The 25,633-nt window shown below is 45.3% G+C and overlaps 1 protein-coding gene across 5 annotated transcripts in view; it reads right to left on the bottom strand.

Annotated features, from left to right (window-relative positions):
- Positions 1-25,633, bottom strand: part of RALGAPA2 (Ral GTPase activating protein catalytic subunit alpha 2) — a 91,535-nt gene that overhangs the window by 28,173 nt on the left and 37,729 nt on the right. For 4 of the 5 annotated variants that reach the window (XM_040059541.2, XM_040059542.2, XM_040059543.2 and 1 more), the window contains 13 exons: positions 24,573-24,701; positions 23,829-23,887; positions 23,426-23,534; positions 22,960-23,070; positions 22,557-22,625; positions 22,255-22,392; positions 21,619-21,805; positions 20,098-20,869; positions 19,758-19,829; positions 18,669-18,792; positions 17,715-17,870; positions 11,536-11,694; positions 6,850-6,977 (listed from right to left, as the gene is read on the bottom strand). In XM_040059541.2, coding sequence (XP_039915475.2) covers positions 6,850-6,977; positions 11,536-11,694; positions 17,715-17,870; positions 18,669-18,792; positions 19,758-19,829; positions 20,098-20,869; positions 21,619-21,805; positions 22,255-22,392; positions 22,557-22,625; positions 22,960-23,070; positions 23,426-23,534; positions 23,829-23,887; positions 24,573-24,701 — 2,213 coding nt within the window. Of the gene's footprint in view, positions 1-6,780; positions 6,978-11,535; positions 11,695-17,714; positions 17,871-18,668; positions 18,793-19,757; positions 19,830-20,097; positions 20,870-21,618; positions 21,806-22,254; positions 22,393-22,556; positions 22,626-22,959; positions 23,071-23,425; positions 23,535-23,828; positions 23,888-24,572; positions 24,702-25,633 lie in introns of all 5 variants that reach the window. The other variant, XR_005700084.1, reaches the window with a different exon arrangement.

The following is a 25,633-nucleotide window of genomic DNA, read 5'->3' as shown; positions in this document are numbered from 1 at the left end:
AGCTGGTAAGCCAGCAGAGCCCCGCTCACCCGCCCCGCATGCTAATGAGGCGGTCGGGCCGCACAAAGCCCCGCGCCCGGGGGAGCGACCCCGGGGCCCGCGGGAGCCGTGCGAGGGCTTGGCCCACGCCCCGCCTCCCGCTCTGCGAGTGGCACCGCCGGTGGCACCGCCGGCCCCGCTCCCCAGCGCCCCTCACTCAGCCCAGTCGCAGAAACCGAACCCGCTTTGCTTCTCGCCGGCCTGTTTGTGACAAAACACAAACAAAAACAACCCCGGGAAGCCCCAACTGCCAATGGGAATTCACAGTAAAGTTTCCGAAAGACACAACCGAGCTTTAGCCACGCACATCTCTTCAAAGTTAACGGGGGGAAGCAGCAAAATCATCAAAAATTACTTTGAAAAGACACGGAATGTGAACTCCTTGCAAACCGGCAAGAGCCATCACAAGATGGGATGAAGTACTTGTCAGTAACCCGAATATACCAAATTTGCTTCTGTCAAAGAATGACTGAACGCCTCTCGGGAAACACAAATTGGAGGCTCTTTGTGTAACCCAGATGAAAACATTAAGCACCGCGGGACAGGTGTTTAGCACCTCTGTGTACCCCCTCACCTTCACGTTAAAGGAATGTTACTTGCTCATAAACAAAGCCCCGTACCGTATTGTGTGCCCCTGCAAGCTGCCTGCGAGGCATCCCCCATCCCGGGCTCTCGGGAAGTGCCTTGGCCGGGCACGATTACACCACCCAAACCACTGTTTCCAGCAAGATCAGAACTTCCCAGTCTCTGGCAGGGCTTAAAAAGGCATGGCTGTGTGTTTTAGGACCCTTGTTTGCAACCAATACACACGTATTAGTACGCATGTAATTTAGAAATCCAAGGCTGAGTTTGTTTTATTGGGGTTTTTCCTGACACATATCACACAGTGATCTCACATTTCATTTAAAAACACATTATATTCTCAATGCCACTTAACTCCAGGTTTGTTTTTGGAACTCTCCATTATATTAGCCAGCAAAGAAGAGCCTCTACTACTGCTGGGGTTTATTTAGCGCTACTGAAGAGCACAGATGCTGCCCTGAGATCAGCAGTTTAAAATTCTGTGTTAGAATCAGCTTGACATATTCTCAACAACCATCAGCGAACTTGGCAGCTCCCAGCCCTGGGGGAGGACAGTGGTGCCTCATGTTATAGTGACAAAATAAACTGCACTGTTCCCATGCAGCCTCCCTGGCTACTCCCTGCCACCCCAGCAATGCGGGTACGAGCTAGGTGCCTAACAAGGGCCCGCCTGCAGGTTCAGGGATGGACGCAAAACAGAAAATAGGGAAATGTGATCGCATTGTGTCTGCACAGTGCAGCAGCGTGTGGACTTTAGACTCGCAGAAGCATTTTATACTCTTTAGATATGCACCGGTGGGATGCAGCGGATTCTCTGAGAGTCCATGAAGAGCTCTATGAATGAGAGCTGAGGAGCCGCCTCCACAATCCCATGTAATGCTACCTAAAAGCTTTGCCTTGCATGACTTATTACAGGCTGGAGCAGATTAGAGGCATCGATTGCTGCCTGGAGAAGGCTCTGGCTGTGAGGAGGGAAGGCAGAGGAGACAGAGCTTGGTCATCGATTGGCTGTGGTGGGGGCCACACGGCATGAAAGACAGAGCTGCCAGCGCCTGCCCACGCAGTCCCAGCCCATCCATGGCCCCCTTTGGGTCCAGGCACCCCTGGCCAAAGGCAGTGAGAGCAGGACCTGCTGCTCCCCACAAGACACTGGCCGCTGACAGGCACATGCCAGCCAGGGCCAGCCGCCTGGAAGAACACCATCAGGTGCCATGTTACATAAACTGTCACACATGCTTTAGAATTTCATTGCATTGGTATAGCTGGAGGGCACCACTTCTTGGGATGAAGTAAAGGGGACAAACTGTGAACCCCCTCTGAAAGGAGTAACAGGCTTTCCATCTCATTTCCCTGGCACGATCAAACACCGCCTCATACCCGCAGCAGAGCTCCAAATGCCAGTGCCACAAAACAACACACACTGAGAGGGACACAAAATGTGTCTCATACCACATGAGTCTCCAGAACATCTGAGAGCCATCACACAATTAAATCCATCATAGCAAATACCTTTCTTTGACAGATAAAGCAGGAAAGCAGATCAGGCACTCTCTATTAGGTTAATCAGAAATTGGCTTAAACCAAGAAAGGGATTTAATTCATAATTTGAAGCTGATGTTCTTTGCTTAATCTTCTTGGTTCCAGATATTAACGCACCTAGGATATATTAGCAAGTCAATATCTAGATGAGATATAATGAATTAAAGTTACAGATGTCTTTTTTTTTAATGTGTTTAGATGGAGTTTTGGCTTTACCCCACCGAGCTGCTGGCTGGCACAGGTCAACAGGCAGACCACTGCCATTACAGTGGAGAAAACAGCGAAAGAGTTACTCATGTATCAAATTACTTCTCCAGCATAAGGGCTGTGTTTTCCTCAGGCCCACAAGAAGGAGTGCAAACTGTGAGCTGGGAAATGGTGACATCCAGTGCTCAGATACTACATAAGGAGTTCTCATCTTCACCGTGCTCATTTCTGCTTGTTCCGATGCCCAGACACCTCCAGCACCCCATGTCACAGAAAAGTGGAGTGCAGGAGTCTACAGACAGAATAAGATCAAACCCCTCTGCTGCCCGTAAGAACAAACCAACTTATTATTGTGCACAGAGATAATTTTATGATCAGTGTGTTAATAAACCCCAAGAAGAACTGGCTCCCTATTTACTCATTCACAGAAAGTAGATGTAGTAGCTTGAATTGCTAAGAACATAATTTAAAGACTACCATAAATCACTGAAAAACACAGGGAAGAAGTCCACTAATGCTGGCACATGGGATGTGTCCCACCCTCCCAAGGCAGATTACAAAGAGCTCCTCAAAGCTGAGGTAACATTTCAGACACATTGGCATCTTTTTCTACTTGTCTCTAAATTCAGTTAGCATCCCAGTCAGGAAGGACTGAGAGTACAAGAGTTATTTGCAGAGGTGGAGGAAAAAAGTGGTAAAATACTAGATATAACACTGAAATGATTTTTAAATTAAGCCAATTCAATCCAAGGAGAAAAGAAACAGCTCCATTTGAAAGATAACCCAAGCAGTGAGATATGCATTTCTCTGGGGATTCTAAGAGGAGGTTTTGCTCAGATATCACTATCTCCAAATCCCTAAGTCTTTTGGAGACCAGGATTACATTATGGGCCAACCAAAGTTCCTGACTCCTGCCAAACTAGCCACATTTTCATGTCTGAAGGTTCACTAGCACCTGAGTTTAGGAACTGTCAGCTTAAGACAGCAGCTGCCAATCAGACCTGTAATAAATACTTCAGTCCAAACCCTGGTTTCCCCCAATATTTATCCTGAGACAAGAGCAGCTCTCAGAGAGGAGCTCTGCCGCAGCTTAGTGCCATGGCACTCCAGATCACAGAAGTGTTCAGAAATCCTTCCCAGCACACAGCTCATTTAATACAAGCTGGACAAGCATTCAGAGATGCACTTTTTACAGCCCCATTCCCACCAGTTTTTAAAAAAGTTCAGCATTGCTGGAACCAGAACCGACCCTTGCTTAGTTATGACCTGTAATAATTTGTTTGCAAGAGAGGTTGTTCCCTCCTTTCTCCAGCACATACAAAGGAGACTCAGATGTGCTCAATACCTGCATAAATATATTCCTTTCAATACAACAACTGTAGTAAGCTTAAATATTATTTCATGTTCTTGTAAAATTTAAGTCACCTTATTACATATGAATTTCTATGAGTCCCAGTCACATTTAAAGTCAGATACTGCCTGAAAAAGCAAGCCTGGAGAGGCTGCTGGAGCACATTGCCTCATGCTCAGCAGTTACTCAAGGATGGCCAGAGTCTCAATTAACAGGGGATGCAGCTGCTGAGCCTCAGTGCTCAATGGCACCAAGGAGGAATAAAATGGGAATCTGGAACATAAACTGATGTGCAGACATCCCCGCCCATGGAAAGCAGTGCGGCAGTGCCAGAGACAGCACTGTTCCAAAGACAACTGAGCTGTGCTTGCACCACCCTGGGCTGGCTCCTGCAGAGTGCCATCATGTGCCCTTTGATGGACACAAAGAACCTCTAGCCAGAATAGCTCTAAACTGAAGTTTAAATATAGTTAATTGTTGTTTAATGCATCTCTTGCCCTAATGAATTCCTTAAAACCAACAGTGTTACATAAATGTAAAAAAAGAGATTAAAAAAAGTCTGATGTGGTCTGCCATAGTTACCTTCTTCATTTGCAGAGATTTCCAACAGAAATCTGTCTTTGGGCACGGCAGTGGAATTTGTGTTGTCATGACCAAGCGGCTGTGGGCCATGAGATGCTCCCGCAGCTCTGCGGTCCCGGTCCCCATGGAAACCGGATTTGGATATTGTCCTCCACTTGCTGGAGCACTAAGTCGGGAGCCTTTTGTGCCTGATGAGATTTCTTCTACAACCTTCCAGCTACAGACCCCTACAGCCCTCCTCCTGATTCTTTCCTAATTGAGATGCAAATTAAGCTCTGTAGCTGATTACACTTCCCTTACAGCCCCTTACAAGTGCAGCTGTAACTGGAGTTTACAGACTTTCCAACAAGTGACTTCAGCTGTCACTGCTGGCAAGATACTGCCCTAGCTCCCCAGCACCACGCAGGGCAGAACAGGGATGAGTCCCTGCAGGTACCTCACACCCTGCCACTGCTCCAGCATGAGCACCATGGACACAGCACCTTATCCCCATTGAACCACTGACAACCGGACGAGGTGTTTGATCACATATGCAACCACACTGGAGTCTAAACGTCTTCAGCTACTGACCCTTAACAGAGATGCTGCCTTTCAACATGACCCATGTGCCAAAGAGAAGCTGCAGATCCTCCTCAGCTCTGCCTCACTCCAGCCTGCAGCCCTCATTCCAACTACAGTTATGACTGGTGTGCGCCAAACATCATCCCTCGCTTTGCCAGCAACATTGCTTTCTATTTCTCCCTGCTACTGATATTTTTGGAGTTATTTCCACCTCCGGTCTGATAAAGGCACTTTCATTTACTGTTTGCACTGCTGGGTCTGCTTGCCTTCTGTCCCGTTTGTGGCAGCTGATAGAGCAAACACCGAACCTGAGTCACTCAGCCTTTGGGAGCTGCATTGGACAGGCCCAAAATCACCTTCACACATCTACACACTCACATTCCAACTGCTAGCTTTAGTGTACCCTCAGAGCATGCATTATCTACAGAATGAATTATGGATAGCTTTCTCTCCTGCTCCAGTATCGTCCCAAAGGGATCTGCCCACCGCATCCCCTTTGTCTCCTTTCAGGAGTTTCTCAATCCACTTCCATTTATTAGACAGACAAGTAGCAGCTGATTCACTATGGACAGCACTGGTGAAAAAGCAGACACAAAAAAAGTCAGAAAAGAATGTGGGGACAAATGCTGCCTCAGAAGTGTGTGGAGCAGTACCCTGTGCTGCGGTGTCTGTGCAGCTCTGTCACGCCAGGGATGCACAGGGATGCTCAGGGAGACCCCTCTGGACAGCAGGAGCACAGCCAGCTGGTGAGTGCTGCTTACGCACAAAATGCTCAACACCAAAACACAGGAGGACTCCAGCTGGGAGTGAGGGGCTGGGACAACTTCTGTTCTTATAACTGCTGCTACTTATGTCCTTCTTACTACACTGTTACTTTAGCATTAAACACTGAGAAACAGATGGATTAAGCTAAATTCCTCACAGCACAGTTTCAGGAATTTGTTAGATTTCTCTCAAGAAAGAGAAGAAAACACAACGAGCCTTAACTCACCTGTCAGGCATTACCACAGTTTGCACAACCACCACCATTTTCTTTACAATGAATAAAGAATTAGTTATTAACACAAACCTATTTAACCTCAATGCTACTTTTAATTTCTGATGACTTTTGCAAACAGGATAAAATTTAGCCTTTAAAAAAAACCCCTAATGAGTACTTTGAAGATATTCCATGTTTTAAAAACTTGCATCTCAACCTAATTCCTCAATGTTCTTTCAAAGATCAAAACATTTCACAAACTCTTTCTCAAAGTCATGTGATTAGAAAAATATTCAAATGCTCCCCAGAGAAAGCAAAGCGCAGTGAGTGTTTGTCCTGACGTAAGGGATGTGATTAGCAAAACAAGCTATGAAATGTATGAAGGCATTATGAGAAGACCCCAGCACGGGTGCAAACCAGTGCTAATACTGTGGGTCTGTGTAGCACCCAAGAAGCAGAGTCTGTGTCACGACTCCTGTCCCAGAGAAGCACATCCTGCAGCTACTGGTGGAAAACAGGTTCTAAAAATGCCCAAATACAGGCATAGCTGGAACAAAACTGGAATTTGGGACCTGAAACATCTGTATGTGAGGACAAATCCCATCTGTCTTATTAATGTAATGAGTCCAAGTAAAGTTAATTGGATAGGATAAGAGCACGGCTGAAACTCTGGCTACCAGCCTGACAGACACAGTCCACAACTTCTAAGAGTGTGAAAAAAAGGTGGGAGTTACCACTTCTCACAGATTAAAGCACAAGTGCTAAGCCCAAACCTACCAGCAGCAAGACAGAAGTCGCTGGTGACACTGCCATTCCATTTTGAAAACGTCGGATGGCAGCTGGCTGTGAACCACTGAGAACATTGAGCTGGAAGCAAAGAAAGCAAAGAAAGACATTTGCCAATGAAATCAAACAGGAAGGATTTTTCATTCCAGCTTACCTCTCTGCAGGACGATGCTCCAAGTGAGAACCCTACCAAGGGGAGCCCTGCCCCATGGAGAAAGGATACAAGCTCTGGTAGAGTGGGATGAGGGACTTCACAGCTCTGCTTGCGTTGATACACGTGGCACAGACCAGGCTTGGCAATAGCTTCGCAGTCACGATAGCACCGTTGAAGAGGGGACCGAAAAATGGCACCTGGGCCCCCCAAAATAGAAAGGGAGGCTTCAGAACCAAAGCAGGAGACTGGTACAACATTTTGCCATGAAATAGCATGACCACATTGTTTCCCACACTAAGACTTGCAGTGTGACATTCATCCCCCAAGCTGGTGAGTGTTTAAACCCCCCATGACTGCCCTCAGCACACTACACAGACACACACTTCTCAGAACATTCTGCTGGCTAAGCACAAGCTTAGTACACATAGAAACTGAGGCCATCTATGAATTTGCAATCAATATGCCTTTGGCAGTGCATATTAAGAGCTGTTTTCCATCTGGGATCCCAACAGGAGGGACTCCAACACTGGCAGGAAGTTTTGTAAAGATGTATTTACTTCAGATAATCCTCTATAAACTCCTTCCATGTACTTCATAGAAGAGAAAAAACCCTTGAGCCGGTCCAAGGTAAGGAGGTATGTGGAAGGCAGAGGAGATGGCAGAGCCAGGGCTCTCTCAGGGGCAGAACACAGGGTCAGGACAGGCAAAAACAGGCCCAGCCCAGCAGGTCAAGATGCCCAAATGTTGCTCCTTCAGGGTCCACAGGAAACCTGTGTGGCATCCTCTGCTGACCAAAGGCTCTGCAGATAAAGACCACACTACATACAAGAGATGCTGTCTAAAAGTAAACCGGGTCCAGAATTGCAGACACAAAGTGAATCTTAGCCTGCCAAATGCAGAAAATGTTAAGGTTTAAATACGTAACTTTCAGCACTTACAAGTACCCAAACTCATTTCTCTCTCACAGAATCAAAACAAAAAAAGCCAACCCCCCAACTAAAGCCCTAGACAGAACCCAGCAGCAATTATCAATATTTAAGCTATGGATTTTTTCCATCTGTACAGAGGCTTATCACGTAAATAAATACCCTCTATTATTCTTCTCCAACTGCTTGTGGGTGACTGAGACAGTCATTCAATAAATGGACAAAGGGAATAATATAAATCCCCTGCATCTAGGGAACTCCTCTAATTAGAAGTGGCAATGAATTACAGAAGAAATTTGTGTTTAATGTAATGTCTGCAAATGACAGCTGTTTCTGCAAACACTTATTCTTGTCATTCCTTTACTTAAAATAATTACCTACCCCCCAAAAAACCAGAAAAGTGTAAAATGTTTCCATAGTGGTTTTGCTTTCTTTTCAGATGTTTCATTTACTGCTGGCATTACTATCCAGGCAGCTGGAAGGGAAGAGGACAGAGAAAAATCTATGCCACCAAAATGATAACGTTATGGAGCATCATGTTTTGCCTCTTTATGCAGTAATGTTTTTAAGTGAAACTTTTATCCCTTGCACAGTCTAGAAGCACTGACAGCAAGAGAAAAGAATATAAAAATAAGGAGGTTAAATCATCCTAGTATTAAAGTGGTGATACCATCACACAAATACCAGATATGTAAAGTCAGATCAGCAGATGCTACTGGCGCAGGAAATTCCCTGCCGGGCTTTTTGGACAAGTAGGTTTTGCTTACAGCACTTGCATTCATGGTTTCACACCCATTAGGAGCTGAGGAGCAGGGCAGACTTTTTCATTACTGCACTATAGAATTTGTAGATGTAACCCATGGACAGGGTGCATGTATCCTACCCAGGGAGAGCAGCAGTGGAGCCAAGGTCTCCTGGGCCTGCCGTGATCCAAGCACCGCACAGCCAGACCGTGTGCACAGAGAGCTCGGAATCATTCATTCCCGAGCATACCCAGTGGCCTTGCTGAGGATCATTAAAGTCAATGGAACTGCCTCTCATAAGCTTCCATTTGAACGGGGCTCTGCCCAAACAAGGGTCGGGGGGAGGCCAGCTGAACGCGCAGGGCGTGCTCCCTGCTCAGCTCTGCTCCGTACCCAGCCCCCAACACCCACCCAAGAAAACAGGGTTTCGGTGGCCACCACAAACAAACAGCCTGCTTTGACAGGAGTCAATTAAAAAAAAAAATAGAAGGAAAGATCCCCTTCTGTGAGTACTCCAAGTCACTGCAGGTTATCTGTGAAGCAAAAATTAATATTCAGCCCACTGCAAACACCTGCTTTGTTCCAATTTCCAACAGCAAAATCATTATTTCTGTTGCCCGCAGTAAAAGTAGGCAAGGTTAAATAAACCTTCCGAGCACAAAGACTTCCCCTCTACAGTGAGCAGCACTAGTAAAAAGAGTGGGGAATTGGTAAATTATTGTACCAAATGGCTGAGAATTAATCTCTGATGACGAGCTGCAATCTAACGAGGCATCTGTGTCCCAGGGAACCCGCAGCATGTCCCTGGCGGTATGTGCAGCACACAGCCTGCCTGGCATGCTTTGTCCCCTCTCACAGGCAGCTTTTCCTCTCATTGTTCCCAATATCCTCGTGCATCTGTGACGCGTGGAATGCATTCACACTAACAGACTTACTATTGTCTTCCCTCCCAAGCTTTGTCGGGCAGACTGCAGCATGGTTCCTGATAATTATATTGCTTAATTAATCAAGACAAAAAAAATTTGCAAATCATTGCCCGGTTGCCAAGCAGGGAGATCAAAAATGAAAACAATACAAGCTGAAGCAACATAACAAAAGTAACAGCTATCTGATCAGAAATTCTTCTATAATGAAGCTATTAATGCTAAAGCGGTTAATGTTAACATTGCTCCAGGTGTCTCTACTTGGCTGCAAACAAAAAGGCTAACATTATGGATATAAAAGGCCAAATGTTGCCATGGATTCTGTAACCTGATAGAGAGGACAGCCTTTTCATTCGATTAGGGAATGCAATTTAAATGCCAGGGACTGAAGCCAAACAACAGACATTTCTCTCTGCAAGGCTCGTTCATTCACCCTGGGGTCAGTAGCTGGTGAACAAAAGGTCAGCTACACTTGCCCTGGAAATGTCTGGATTAATTTTATTACATTGTAATGGTTTGTACTTTAAATATAAGGATAACACTAAATTTCCAGTTAGCTCTTATTCTGGCTGCCCATCGGGTGGTTTCGACTAATATGCAAGATGACACAGCTTTTCTTCATAGCTTCGGAGAAGTCTCAAGCATATTCCTAATGCTAAATTCTCATTTCTCCGATGGAACATTAAAAGCTAAAATGCTCAAAAACTAAATTGCACAGCATATCATCAATACCAAGCATAAAAAAAAAAACCAAAAAACCCACCAAAAAAACCCCCAAGAACCCACTATTAGAAAATTTTCAAGTTTGAAATGTCTACTGACAAAACACTGGTCAATATCCAACACCTCCATCATCCACAACTCAAAAAACAGTGTCTACAGCTGGTCAAGATGGTATATGATGGAGGCATTTACCACAGCTAGCTACTCCTTTGGACAAATACTGTCTCTTGTATAAGACAAAAGGTATTTATCACACTGATTACTGATTACTTTCACAAAGTATATTTTATGCATATTTTTGTATCCATAGTGTACCAGACGAGCGTTTACTGAAGCAGCTTTTTCACACACATGCACATATGTACATACACACACCTCTGACATTTTGCAAAAAATGCCTTTTTTTTTTTTTTTTCCAAAAAATGTCTCAAGTGTGAACCTCCCATACTCTGATGACAGGATGTCCAATACCTGCATCATCCCACCCAGTCAGGTGACAATGTCCCACAGACATGGGAGGTTCTACTTGATGCTGTGTATACAGCAGTGACGCAACACCACATGAGGAACTCAAATAATGAGTGAACTTGTTTTCACTGCCTCAGAGAAAATTCACAATGGTTTAAATACTGTTCTTTCCCCAGTAACTTCTGTGGGTTGAGAATTCTGGAGTATTTCACTCAACGCTAAGTATGGCTATAAAACAAATGAGCAGTCACTCCCATAACCATGAGTAACTCCAGTTTTAAAGTTAGCACATTGCTCGGTTTATCTTCTGTAGAGGTGGATAAACTTACTAGGTTTCTGCCCTGGAGGGATGTCTTTTGAATGGAATGTGACAAGCTCATCTTACCTCCCCCCTCAGGAGAGAGAACCTAGATGAGGTAGTTCTCTCTCAGGTACCCATAATGCTTTGATATACCTTTCTAACCCATTGATTCTTTCCCTTTGGTACTACCTCTGCTTTCTCCCATAAATACTCTAGAGTTAACTCTGCTCAGGAGGGAGCTACTGTCCCTGGCTACCTTTGCAGGGTGTTGGATAATAAAGGCTACCTTGTGGAATCGCTGTACGGTACTCCTGTCTCTCTGTCCCTGAGTCAGCGTGGGATAACCTCGCAAGGCAGAGCTGAAATCACTGCTGAGAGCTGAAATCACTTGCAGCCACTGGCTGTGCCTTGCTGAGGGCTGCCTGGTGGCCGGAGACTGCCTGAAACCCCTGCAAGGCTGTCTCTAGTAAGACCTCTCTTTCTGGGAAGATTGAGGCTATCCGGTCAAACTACAGACTCCACAACTGTTCACAACCTTCCACCTGAGATGGACAGACTGATTTCATACTCAGTGGGGTAAAAACAACCCCCAAACTCTAAACCACTGAGCCCTGCTTAAAGTAACAGAACTTGCACAGCACAACAGAGCCAGTGAAGCACCCAGAACATACCTCAGGTTTCTTCATGATCTCAATGAAGAACATGTGATTCTTCATGGGGTAGATGACGATGAGGACATCCCCGAAGTCAGTGGGGATGATGCCCCTGCGGTAGTTGCGTGTGTGCTCAGACCACACGATGTGAACCTCATCATTTCCCAAGTGACGGAGCTGCAACAGCAAATTGGCTCTTTATTAATCTGAGTGATAACCACGCTGCATGAGGGGTCATGGCTCACAAATTGAATTACAATGCTCAATAGCAGGAATATTTCATTACAGAAAAGTTAAAATATTGTTTTTCTCCAGTTGCTCATGAAAGCATCAGCTCAATAATTTGCTTCATTTAGAACTCATTGTTGTCTGATGGCTTAATTAAGTCATTATCAAACTAGCCATTAGCACGATATGTAAATGTACATTACCTACAGTGATTTAAGACGGAAATCTGAATTACTGGAACAAAGCATTAACAAATGAAGCATCGTATTCCAGCTAAAATAAAGCAGCTGTCACAGAAATATGAAATGCCTTGACTCAGATTGTCAAGAAACTGTCTGTCATGAACCATTATAACTGAATTTATTATCCACAAACATCTCCTCACTGACTACGTCTGGGCTCCTGCCTGAAACGTCAGCAAAATATCTGGGCAGTGTGAAGTACAGAAGAATGGGAAATATAGTAGGAGTTACACCTTTTCATTTGGAGCAGAGCTGCATGAAATACAGATAAAATTTAAACATGCCATACACAGAAAGCATCCGAGAGCCTCTGTGCATGTGTGTGGTTGCTCTGCTGCTGGAGGAGCTGGAGGTGATCTAACAGATGGCAAAAACTATTTGGCAATCACATACAAGCCTCGTACAATGGTTTCAACTGTAAGCTTTAAAGTTAAAATGTAATCCACACACAGAGTGCCAGCTCCAAGCATAAAGAGAATTTAAGTCCCACTTAAAGCTTAAAAGACACCCCCCACCCTCCAATTTGGTGCTACCCCTAGAACAATGTGCACAATAGACTGAACAAAGAAGCCAAAATGAAGCTCTGCTACTTCACTCTGTGTGGGGGGAGAAAAAAAAGGGAAAAGAAGGTGGCGATTTTCGCTGGTAAATAGCAACTAACCCCAACATGCTTTCGATAAACCCACTATGTGCTGATGAAACTTTCCTATTCAGAACCAGGCAGTGCCTTAGAAGGAAAAGCTTTCCCTCCAATGTATTGGTGGCAAACTGAACCCCTCAATCATGAGAGAAGTGTGGCAAAACCAATACACTGTGAAAAATCAAAAGAAGTTACAACAGTGAACGTGGCTGACAGTTCACATTCCAGCAGAATGAAGTAAAGTTCAGTTCCCAGAAGGACAGAGATTCTCAGCTTATTTTAAATTAAATGGAAGATAAAAATTGTGTTTTATTTACACCCAGGAAAAAAAAGGTAATTTTAGCTCCGTTTGAAGAAAACATGACCCATTTTTGTCTTGCAAAAACATGTGAACATTCACAATACTATTACTAGAGCTTCTTACATGTACAAAGCAAGTAGAAATCGCTGTTCTTGTGGCCACCTTGATATCTGTGCAGAAGCTCAGTAAAAACAAAGCAACAAACAAGAAAACAATCATGTTGGTAATGCCATGAACTGACATGTACCAAAGACAGCAGGAATTTACACACAGGACAAAACCCTGATGTCACTCTCTGTGACCAGATGTAGTCAGGTCACCTCCAATGTGATTAGAAGCGAGATGTCAAGTTTAGTCTTACACACTCCTAAAATCCATCTGGTGAGCAGACTTTGTGCACAGCAGGTCCCAGATGCTGAGGGTGCCTGGCCAGGCTGTCCCACTCCAGGATGGGCCCAGCTGAGCTCAGGGAACCCCCACCAGGGATTTGGAAGTGCCCATGTTTGCCAGGCTGAGCCCAAGCTCTGACACTGGCTTCCTAGCACAGAGAGACCACAATGGTGGCACCCAGCAACTTCTGCTGCAGGAAGCCCAACAAATAAATGTGGACATGGAATTCCATAAGGCAGTGCTGTTGCCCAGTTGCAGATCTCAGCTCTTCTGAAGAAAAGGCTCTGTACTGCCATGCCTCCTATGGCTTCTGAGGTGACAAATAGCACATACTGCTATAAAAACAGTCATCAAAGTATGACCAAATGCTGCTTGAGGGACCCTTTTTAAAATCCCAAGGAATTGTTCTGATAATAACCAAACACTTTGTACGGATATTGCACCCTTCAGAACAAAATTCAGTGAAGAAGGGAACTTAGCTGAACCAACACTTGCTGTGCTCATCAGTCTGCCACAATTCCCAGCGTGTGCCAGCGACTTGTTTTAGAGTTTGAGTTACTGCCCTCGTTTTGAAGCCACACATCCTTAAGCACCTCAGTTACAAGGTATAATGTTACAAAGAAAAAACTGCCATTAATCAAAAATATTTGTTACAGAGATATAACTCCATTGATAAAAAGCCGTTACAATAATCTCATCAGTGACAATAAGCCAGCTGCTATCTTCCTGTGTTGTTTATTCAAAACAGCAGCTGTGGGGCAGACTCAGTGCCCTGAAGGACTTCAGCAAGTTGGGCTGAAATGTCCAAAGCCCCACAGCCAATGCATTCGGAGCCAGAGCTCCAGGCTGTGTTCTCCACCCAGTTTAGGGGTGGGGGAATAAAGGAGAAAGCTACGTTAAAAAAATCCCAAAGCAGCCATGAAATCAGATTGGTTTTAAAAGCAAACCCCAACACCGGTCTGGAGCGATGGCTCTGCCAATGGCTCTGACATCGCCAAGGGAAGGCAGCTCTGGCAATTGCAGCGTGTTCTCCCTGGCATGCAGGAATTTTCACTAAGCACAGGAATTGGCCCCAGTTTGGCTAACGGGATGCTAGGACACAGCCTCACACCTGGGTCAGCCCCACTGTCCCCCTGGGGGCTGTGCTCTGCAGCCCCAGGTGGGCAGCTCCAGCTCCAGGCGGGCAGCTCTGGTCCCGAGCTCTGCCGGTGCCTAGGCCAGCAGGCAATGCTGACACTGGTCATGGTGCACACCTCCAGCATGACCTCCTTTTTCTGCTAATTGCATTACACAGCCAGCTGGCTCCAGAGAGGAGTCATCTGTTTGACTGAAGAATTCCTGCTTTTGGGGAAGCATGGCTGCTACTTTTGCTAAGTAACAGTGGGGCCTGACATCCCCATTGTCTGGCTGACTGTGCGCCCATCCTAAAATCTAAGTTTTATTTGTAAATTAACCAAGAAACTTCCTGCCAGAGCAGGGCTGCCTGGAGACTGATAATGTGTGCCTTTCATTCCCTTTCACTCTCACTGTATCACTGCCAATTTGTTTTTCTGCTGCTCGCCAGCCCGAGGCCATAAAAGCCTTGTAAGACATAAGTGCAATTATAGTCCTGGAGTCAAATGAATTGGACAAATCCAATAGCACAGCTCTGTCCCCACTCTGCAAACCCCTACAGCAGTCAGATTAGCTGCTAAAAATCTAATCTAGCCCCAGCTAACAAATTTCTGCAGCAAAGGAGCAAGAGTTCAGTATGGGGTTGCAACCAGATTTCTGAATTGATAAAGTTCTGCTCTGACAATGGAGAAGAGGGAATAAATCACTGAGAAATTTGGTAGCACATCTTCAAACTATTAAGTACAATTTGAGCAGAAAAAGACAGGGACAGTAGGATGCCATTCCTGGGACTGATTTTCACTCTTGCCACAAGACAGGCAGATAAAGTTTGGAACTAATGATGCTGAACCCTACAGCAGCAAAAGAGATCAGCTGAATTTTGTTTACTCCACTTGAAAAGATTTGTCATGACCAAGACTTATTTGGGGAGGGTTTTTCTTTCTTTCCTCCTGAATTAGCAATATAATGTCAGCATATACCTCAAATAAAAAAATGGAGACTGCAAATGACAGCTCTACTGCACAAAAACAAGGGGCCAAGTTCATCCCCAGTGGAAACACACTTATTCTGGGGAATACATACCAGAATTTAATTTATCCCTGTGTGCAGTAAAAATACTGCATCTGCTGAATTCCCTAGCCCCAGAATTTACGGCCTTGCTGCAGCTCCCCAGGCCAGCAGGTGGTGAGTCCTTCTGTTCAGCTGGGAGTGTGCTGATAGGGATGAAGCTTCTCTTGGTCTGAGGCAAAATAAGCAGAGAAGAAAACCCAGCAATCACGAAGATTTCAGAGATTAGGGGGAACATTAGATCCCAGAGGGAGGGCAAGAAAAAAGAAGCTGTGGCCCCCATTGCATCCTGATGTAGTTTTCTCCTCCTAGCACCACTGTCCTATATTCCCAGGTACAGTTCAGTTGCAGGAGCAGAAACTGAATGAATGCCATGGGCTTCTATCCTTCCCACGCTCCCATAAAACAAAAGCATTGATGGCAAGAAGTAATAATCAGGAAATAAGCTTTTTAACCCGGACATTTTGCTCCAACAATGTGAGGTAAGGATCTAAGCCCAGAGAGCTGTCTACCTTCCAGAAAGTGGAGTGCTTCTGAAATACACCTTTTCTCCACTCACAGCTGCAGTTCTGTCAACAATCCACGATGATCTGTACAGAACTGCATGTTTACTCACAAGAGAGCTGTGACAAACTGAATGAAACCGTTGTGTGTGGAACCATGGATGAGTGCACATTAAAAAGCCCTCTGGAAGTCACCTGGCCCAAGCCACTGCTTGCAGCTCTTCGGGTCCATGAGCTTGCTCACAGATCTGTCCTTCACTGGAATTCCCAGTTTGATTCCAGCAGGGTTCCATTCCTAGAGCAGATCTCAGGTTTTTTGAAAAGGTCCCAGAGCAATTCATTTGCAGTTATTTTCTGTGGACATCATGTGCTGGAGCTGGCACTACAAAACTTGGAGAGTGACAGCTACTAAATGCTTTCGGTTTCTGTTTCTCACAGAGAAGGAATTCTCTTAGAGCAAACACATGGAAGACAAATAGAATAACTAGACCCTCAGTGTCTGTGATGACCCCTAACATAGATGAGAATTAGGAGAATAAATGGACTGTTTGCAGTTAAACCCGATTTTTCCCCTTGTGGTAGCTCTGCCACACTGTGCTGTCCTCTCCCAGGTCATTCATCACCGGAGTTCTGGTCTAGCAGCTGGACAAATACTGGTCAGAAACAATAAAAATACAAACAGTCCTACAGTATGGTCACAGAGATTCTACAGCCCCGTCCTACAGACCACTGCTCCATCCTGAAGCACAGAATACTTTTTTTCTGTAGCCTGGAATCCATGAAGGTAGTGAGTTAGATACACAAAGAGAAACATGTCATTTTGCTGTCCCTTTTTTTTTTTTTTTTTAAATGACAGATATCACGATAAAAAAGACAAGATCTGACTTTAGTACAAAACACTGGACAATTTTTCAGAACCAGTAATCAGAGATTCCACCTTTATACTTCAAAGAAAAGCACCCATCACCATGAAACCAACTGGACACCAAACACAGCCACCCAGTGACAGAGTTACAGACAATGCTCAGAGCAGAGCAGTATCCCATGGTGCACTGGATGGCTGCTGCGGTGTTACTGATGCATGCTAACAACCTCTGCAGGACAAGTTGCCAACCCTAATTAAAAAGGCTGAGATTTGGTATGCCCCAAAAATCATCTTTGAGTCTAACCAGCAGCTGGCAAACAGCATAATCTGAAAACACTCCTTGTTAGGAAAGACAAACGATTAAGTACCAACACCAAAAGAATTTCGGGCTGGGTTCTGGCTGTCTGAAGCAGAGGCTGCCTGTCAGAGTTATGCTTAACGGGCTATTTGTTTGAACTCTGAGCTGGCTGCTTGGGTTCCTGAGTCTGTCAGTCCCCTTCTGCTTTGCCGTTCCACATGGGATGAGCCGTCTGGAAGGTTTTATGATGCCACGTTTGGTTACTTTGTTCTACCAACCTACAGCAGTTTTGGCAGGCAGACAACATACAAATGAAATTATTGCTAATATTATTACTCATGGTGGTATTTGAGGCTACCATGGAAATGTTAATTGTGTTTCAGAACCCAGAATTTAGATGCCATTTAATTCAGCTAACACAGCTGCAGAGCACCACGTGGCAACACAGGGACAGCCTGCCAGGAGTAGTCAGTAAAGGCTGTTTTCAGTTCAGACTTTCATGAGAGCACTTTGACTGCAATGGCATAAAACACACTGGAAGGCCTTTACCTTCTTGGTCAGTGAGTCATCTGAGTCGGAGGGCATCCTGGTGGACACATGGAAGATGATCTCCATGGTGGAGGTGGCGTAGTAGGGCGCGGTCTGCCCCGTGCTGCCATTGCGCTGCAGGCCACCCATGAACCCCCCATGTGTGGACAGGTTGACCTAAGGGAGCCAAAGGCACAAACAGCAGCCATCTGAACACACTGATGCATCATCAGGATTTGCCTCTATATCAAGATTAATGAAATCACCATCCTAGGTTTCCATGTCCATCCCAGAAAAAAAGAAGTCTTCCCCTACATAGGGCTCTGCGATCTTTCAATTAGATTTGTCTTTCCCGTGCCTGTATTTGACATTTACTAAAAGTAAATCTCTCATAACTAGGTCCTAAGTCATTATCTATCAAGCTATTTTACCTTTCTCCAGCAAACAGCAGCATTCTGCCATACATTGTGCTGGCTAAGGGCTCTGTGAGGCTCAGCACTCCCACTGCCAGGAACATTACAAAAGGCAGAGAGAAAAAGAACCAGAAAAACTTCAGAAGAAACTGAAGATTTGTACAGCAAGGAAAAAACCTTAGAAGAAATTATTCCAGAAGTTTATTCAGAAAAAACACCTCTCTAAAGTCAAGCCTGACTCCAAAGGCTTGCTCGTTTTCCCAACAGCACCAGCCTGGGGATTCTTCATCTCCCTGTGGCACTTGGATCCTTAAATGTGACATGCAGCTATTCTGGATTTCCCAAACACCAAAATTTTCATGGCATTTAGATTACAACACACCATTTTGACAAAGCAAATTAAACCCACACATGTGATAAAAAACACCTGTGTTGAGTGTGTGCTTTGACCATGGTACGAGCTAAAAGCATCCGTGTGCAGAGACTTTTTTTTGTGTGTGTGAACTGAAAACTGCCCAGTGCCACCAGCAACAAGGCAGCTTGTCTAAATTATGGCTGTTACCTCCCAGCCCAGCCCAGCAACAAAGTCTTCATAGGCCTGGCTTCCCCTAGTATTGGCCAGGATGGAACACTTGTCCTCCTGTCCCTCGGCGATGTAGAACACGGCGATCTTGTGAGTCTCACGACTGCCACAGGATGTAAAAAGAAATCAAGGAAATCAAGCTTCAGCTCAAAATCATTTTTCTGATCCCCCTGCACTCCGAACACATGAGCAGATGCCCACATTTAGCACATTTAGCATTTCTTTTATGCACACAAATAAATCACTCACTTTCAGATTTCCCCCCTTTTTGTGCCACCAAAACCTCACTGCAGAGACATCCCAGTTCCAAGAGCAGAGTAAAGCCTGGTCCTCCTGTGCATCAGCCAACAGAACTGGTGACTAAATTCCAATTACAAGGTTAATGACTCAGATCTGTGCAGCACTGCACAGAAGTGAGGTGGCACAGGTGTTAATGGGAGCATAATTTGACCTACAGAATTTTAATTACAGGGTGATGACATACAAGGCAGAAGAAACATTATTGACTTTCAGACACTGGGCAGAGTTTTACAAGGCTGACAGGGACAGCTGGCTTCTCTGAAAACACACAAAGAGCATTTGATGTGGAAATTGTTGGGTTAGAAGAAAGTCAAAACTCTGAAATGCTGCAGATATTTTTCAAACAGCTCTATATCAAGTAATGAAAAAAACCCCGTAACATTCAGAATTCCATTCTGCCACTTCCTGGCTGGGGAGCACTTCTGGGTAGATCACCCCTCAAAGTACTGCTCCTGACACTGGGAAGGCCCTGTAGAAAATACTGTCAGCTGAACCCAGGTCACAATCAATTTGGTTTCCTCCCCTCTCAGCTAAAGCAAACTTGAAAAAGTCTGTCTTAGTAGTTGCTGATTTGGAATTCTCCTTACACAAAGAACGTGCCAGCACAGGCGGCTTTTCCATTCAGGTTAGAGAACTCAGGAGAAACAAACAGTGCAGTTTTCATACCAATATTTGGATTCAACAGGAATGAAGTTTTGGTTCTGGTGACTCATTTTTCCTTGGGAAACATGAACCTTATCAATGGTGAGTTCAGTACACACCACCTACCATTGGCGGGAATCCAGATTTTTCAGTTCTCGCAACAACTTTGAGTTTTTCTTCAGCAGATGAAAGCTTTTTCTAAAAATAAAAAGGTTCGAAGGCAAATGCAACACAATGCATACACATTCATCATCCACACAGCTAAGAGAATTAACATGATATGATTTCTTAGAATTATTGTAATACACAATCTATTCACGTCTATTTCAAATAATCACTTTAGTTCAAAACCCTGCTCTTGTCCCCAGCTATACGATCCTCACATTCTTAAGCGTGTCTGCATCTGCATTTGCGGGTAAAAAGTGAGAAGAGCACCCTAAGCATGTTCTGGATCCTCTCTTCCTACCTTCTATCCCAGGAGTTCATTCCCAAGTCATTCAGCAGCAGCCGACAGAAATAAAAAGAGGCTTGGGGTTCAGCAGGAGGTGGTGGCTGCTGGCGGGTCACCCTCATGCTGCAGTCCGAGCTGCATTTCAGCAGGAACTCCCTTTCCTGGGCGCTTTGCCGCAGCAGGGCCTCGGTGATGGTGCGCTCCTGCTCAGCACTCATCCCACAGGGTGGCGGCGCCGGCTCATTCAGCTTGCGCTGCGGGTGCAGGAGGCACTCGGGGCTGCTGCTCCCAATCCTCTCCAGCAGCTGGTCCAGGGCATCCTCTCCCTCCTCTGTCTGGGAGACATCATTCTGGGAAAAGACGGGCTGCTGGGGGTTGCTGGAGGTGGCGAAGGCGTCAGCTGTGCTGCAGCGCGGCAGGCAGCCCTCCAGAGGCCCATACAAGATCTGGCCATCCCAGGAGTACTTCCCTGATATATCCCTGACAATCACCCGCACGTCCGAGGGTGCCGCTGCCGGCTCGGCATCTGCCTTCTTCTTGGCAGGTATTTGGAGGTAAGAGATGAGAGTGCTGTCATTAAACACGAACAGCTGCAGGTTGGGGCTGCGGAACACTTCCGAGCACAGCTCGGAGGACTCCACATAAGAATTGTCATGGTTCTCACTCAGGAGGCTATGGAGGATGGCAGGACCCTCGCTGAGCGGGTAGTGGCTCAGGTGATTCACCAGGTGAGTCATGACCATCCGTGCTGTGAGAGGGATCAGTTCCAAATTCCTCCTCCTCTTCTCTGAAACCATCAAGGAAAACACAATGGATCAGTAAGAGCAGCAAGAAGCAATACAGAAGGAGCATGTGCAGATTTCTGCCACATTGCAGCAGCTTGCCCTATGTGACCTGCTGATCCTTCCTGTTCAAGGAAAGCTTTCCAACAGCCTTCCAAGAAATCCTACCTGTCCTGCAGTTTTATTTTACTTCACCACACCCCCACAGCTATCAGAGCAGGAGGGCGACATGACAGAAAAACCAAGGCAACCCAGAGATGGCACTGCAAAGCAATGCTCCTCCAACCCTGGCAGGTGGGAAAGTCTTGTGTGAGGCAGGGACAGACTTCCTGGATGCACAGATGGTCCCCTCAGCACAGGCACATCCATCAGTTATTTCATAAAGTGACTGGGCTCTTGAGCTACTGCTGTGCCTCCACTTCTCCCATGGGAATGTTACTCCTCTTATAGTCATAAAGCTGCTAATTTCTGTGTTTTTTCATATTCAGTATAAAGCTATTTCTCTTTGATTTACAGTGTTTCTCTCTCCCTTTACATCTTCTAAACATAAATTCGCTTTAAGGAACTAACGCAAGCATCCTATCATAGAAGCAACTGGAATTCATCCAGAGAGAGTCATGCCCAATTTTGAAGGAACAGTTGCTACGTGCAGCAAGGAGAAGTACGTTTCCAAGGCAGATATGGAACCTGGAACACTATTTCCCATTGCTGCTCACACATGCTGGCCCAGCCCATGCTGTGGGCACACCCTTACCTTCAGCCACTGTGAGCAGGCTGCCCAGATCGGTGGAGGAGGGGCCCTGGGCTGACTCCGAGGAGCTCCTGACATTCCCCAGTGGCAGGAAGGGGTCATAGTCAGAGGAGGAGAGGTCTGCCAGGCTCAGCACATAGTGGCTTTGCTGCATGTAGGTGCTGGAGCCGTTGACGCAGCAGTGCAGGACCTATGGGGACACAGAAACAGTGAACAACCTGAGACAGTCCCCAACACAACCAGCAAGCAGGGCCTCCAGTTCTGACACACTACACAACCCATCCGTGTCCAAATTCAGCATTTTTAGATTAACAGTCTCTATCTGCACTGATTCTGTTCTTTAACAGCTCACTTCAGGGCTTGTTTTGTATTTTAACAGCCCACTTCAAATAATCCAAATATTTCTGAAAAGATTACTTTCCCGGGCTCATTATTTTAAGCATTTTACCTTTGTCTTCCCCATCCCCTGTCTGTTCTACATCTCTAATCTTGTCTTCTTAACATTTTGCATTTGCAACTTCTCACCTGGATGACATGATTTTCTAGTGCTTCGCAAAGCAGCTTCTGTACCTTCAGGGTGTGTGAAAGGCATCCTTAAACAGCCAGGCAGAGTAAATCACCTTCCTTCCCCATACTCACTCTGTAAATATAATCCAACAAAGGAGCTCTGGATTCATGTTGATCCTCCACAGCACCAGCAGACACAGGCTCCAGCAGCATTTTCATGGGCAGTGCCATGCACCAGTCCAGCAAGCAAAGCAGCAGTGAAACTATGAACTGAAGAACACAGAGCATCACGTTTAGGTACATTCTACTAAATTCACCCAGACTTTAGGGTATGAGTTAGAAAGTTTAAAATTCAACTCTGGTTTAGAGCAACCTATTTTAAAACCCCCCTCAAACAGCACAAAGAACGGAGACAGCTCTTTTCAGAGACACACCTTCTTATCTGCTTCCACAGAGGAGTATTCGGCACCGGGCAGGAGAAAAGCGATGGTGGCCACCAGGATCTGTAGCCAAACAAACCAAGTGTCAGAAAGGCACTCAGCTTCTTCCTCTGCAGAGACAGACCTTCACTGCACAGGGCATGGAACAGGTTAAGTTCTCCTAGGAGGATCCAACTGCCCATGCCAGTCAATGTCGAAGTGAAAGAAAATGTTTTAACTGAGCATTTTGCAAACAAGTCACTACAAATGAGGGACCTACACTGATCCAGGGAGGGTGGGAAGTACATCCCTAACAATAAAAAAAGCAGGAGTTGACAAAATCACAGCAGCCCAAGGAAGAGAATAAGACAACTTTGCATACCATTTCAATACAAACATTTTAAAGAATCTGACTTACTTCAGTAATTTTGCGGCACAGGGAGGATTCGTACTCTTGAAGCTTCTGCCAATAAGACACCAGCAGCTGAAGGAGATCACAGGCTACCTGAGCTACCAGCTTGTTGGAAAACTGGAATGAAAAAGGTGATTAAAAGTCAAATAAAACATCCAGATACAATACACTGCATTCTGTTTTTCTACGTTTCATTACTTTGCATCTTTGCAAAGAACAAAAAACCTTAGTGTTGTGAAACCACATTGTCAGCATTAGGAACCAGCAGGTTTGACATTGTCTACGTGATCTCTTATGGGAATTTGCTGGAAAAGGAGTCTATAGGCACACAGGCTATTTTTGCAAATATGCTGCATGCTTGCACAGGACACCACAGCAGCAGTCTGTGCCTCAGATCATCAGTGACTATTTGCAAAGTGAAAATGCCTTTTTTTTCCCAAGGCACGCTGATCAGAGCCTGCCACAGTAATACCTTCAGTGTCACACCTATGACATTGATGGCTTTCTTCACATGGGGGTGGCTCGTGCACTGCGTGAGCTCCTCACAGATCCACACACCAAGGCCACAGATGGCTATGCATCTTTGTGAAAAGAAAAAGGGAGCTGGTCATGAGATTTAGAGGAATATTTAGGGGGTAAAAAAAAAGGAAAATATTCACAAAGATGAGATCTCTCTTTTCCCTCCGACACGACAGCACGTTCATGGTGCAGAGCAAGGCTCTACCTCACAGGACAAACCACAAGGCAGCAGCAGAAGATAAGCAGCAAGAAAGACTTTTCCAAGACATAAATGGTTGGACTTGATAATGTTAAAGATCTTTTCCAACCTAATCAATTCTACGATATTTTCCCATTTCTTTTACTCGGTATTTTACCTTGCAGCTTCACTTGGCTCCTCTGTAGCATTCTTCAATAAAATATTTATGAGGCAATACTAAAATAACAAAATAAATTAGAATAAGCATATTTTTCGTACATCTGCTTTAAAGGTGTTTAATTCTGACAGTTACAGGTGAAGTCACTTTAATTCTCTGTCTGTTGCTAAAGCATCTTTACCTCACGCAAATTGTATTTTTTCAAGGGAGAAAGGGAGAAACACCAATTACAACTCAAATATACATGCCCTTGAGGACAAATCAAATCAGCTTACAAGTCATGTACAGGCAGCAAAAGGAAATCAATTAATTTACAGTGTCAAGGGGCAGTTACAAACAACAAGTGGTGGTCACTCTATACAAACTGTAGTGTTTAGGTTCTAACCAAAACATGTTATGAAAAACTTAGTGTATTGTTTAGTATAGAAAAGCCAAAACTGTCTTAATTTTAGAAGTAAGACACCTCCAGTGATTCTCCAAGGCCTGATGAAGAAGCAAGAACAGGAGCCAAGCATACAAAGAGAATTCTGCACCCTCTCTGGTTCTGCCTGCTCAGACCACATGAGGAGCTCAGGGATTCCTCCCTAGTCATCCCTAATTTTGAGCAGTAGATCACTGCAGTGACTCAAGTTTATCAACAGCAACAGAGGCTTGTGTGAGGGCAACCATCTCGGCAGGAACAAAGTCATTGCATAGTGAAACCAGGTTAAGTTACCTAAGGATTTACAATAAATGTGGCTTTACCTTCACATCTGTAGTTCCTGTGATGCTCTCGCTGTCTTCTGAGATGGGTCCCAACCGTGGGATTCCTTGGTAGGTGTTTGGAAAGCACACAAGAGCACCAACGATGGTTTGAGCTTCAGAGCGGGGAGCCTGGCAAAGGGCAAGTAGGCAGAAATACTCACTAAAAAATATGCACTAAAATAGTCACTAAAAACCCTTCACACATGGAGATGCCTCCAGCTCCGAGGCCAGTGTGCACTGTCATACTCAGCCTGTTGGATTCACAATGCAGCATTCAGCTGTTTCAGGCAATACTTCCCAGGACCTTTTCCTCTGCAACTCCAGCAAGAGCTGGGTGTAAACAGTACTTAACACACACCTTCCTGCCTGTGCTTTCTCTGCTGTGCTGCTCTGTTCGCCTGGTGAGCCTGAGCTGCTCCTCTGCTGGCACCTGGCCCCACTCCTGAGCACATCCTACGTCTTTAATACTTCCCCTCTACCCCACCTGACAATCAGCCATTTGATGCCAACAGAAAGTACAGAACCCCTTGAAGAACAGCTGAGTGAGGAAGTGAAGCACTAATCCAGCACTGCTATGAGGTGATCCTGTGGCACAGAGAGTGGATGCAGAACCCACTCACACTCACTGCACAGGTGACACCAATGTGTGGAGAGATTCCTACTCTAATAAAGCCATCAAAAGCACCATGGCATGAGCTATAAACACATTAATTACTGTATAATGTTGAAAATGCAATGCACAACCAGTTTTATGCACACAGGAGAAATGGAAGGGAGTGTTTTGGTTTGTGTTTTTTCCATGGAAAATTGAGCATCCATTTCTTATTAGCATTTAAACTTTGGATCAACAGTGAGGTTGGCCAAGCTCTCTGAGGGCTGATGGAAGAAGCGTGGCTGGCTCACCGTTCCAGCTCTGCTGAAGCAGGAGAGGGCTGTGGGCCTGTGCAGGGCCACCTGCTCAACCACACAAATGTCAAGAGCAGCAGCAAAAGCCCTAAGCCAGAACAGCCAGAAAGGTCTCCCATGAGCTGGTGTTTCACATGCAACAGAGCTTTCCTGTT

The sequence above is a fragment of the Hirundo rustica genome, chromosome 3, assembly GCF_015227805.2.
Source record: "Hirundo rustica isolate bHirRus1 chromosome 3, bHirRus1.pri.v3, whole genome shotgun sequence".
Taxonomy (NCBI): domain Eukaryota; kingdom Metazoa; phylum Chordata; class Aves; order Passeriformes; family Hirundinidae; genus Hirundo; species Hirundo rustica.
This window is presented reverse-complemented; position numbering and strand designations above follow the sequence as displayed.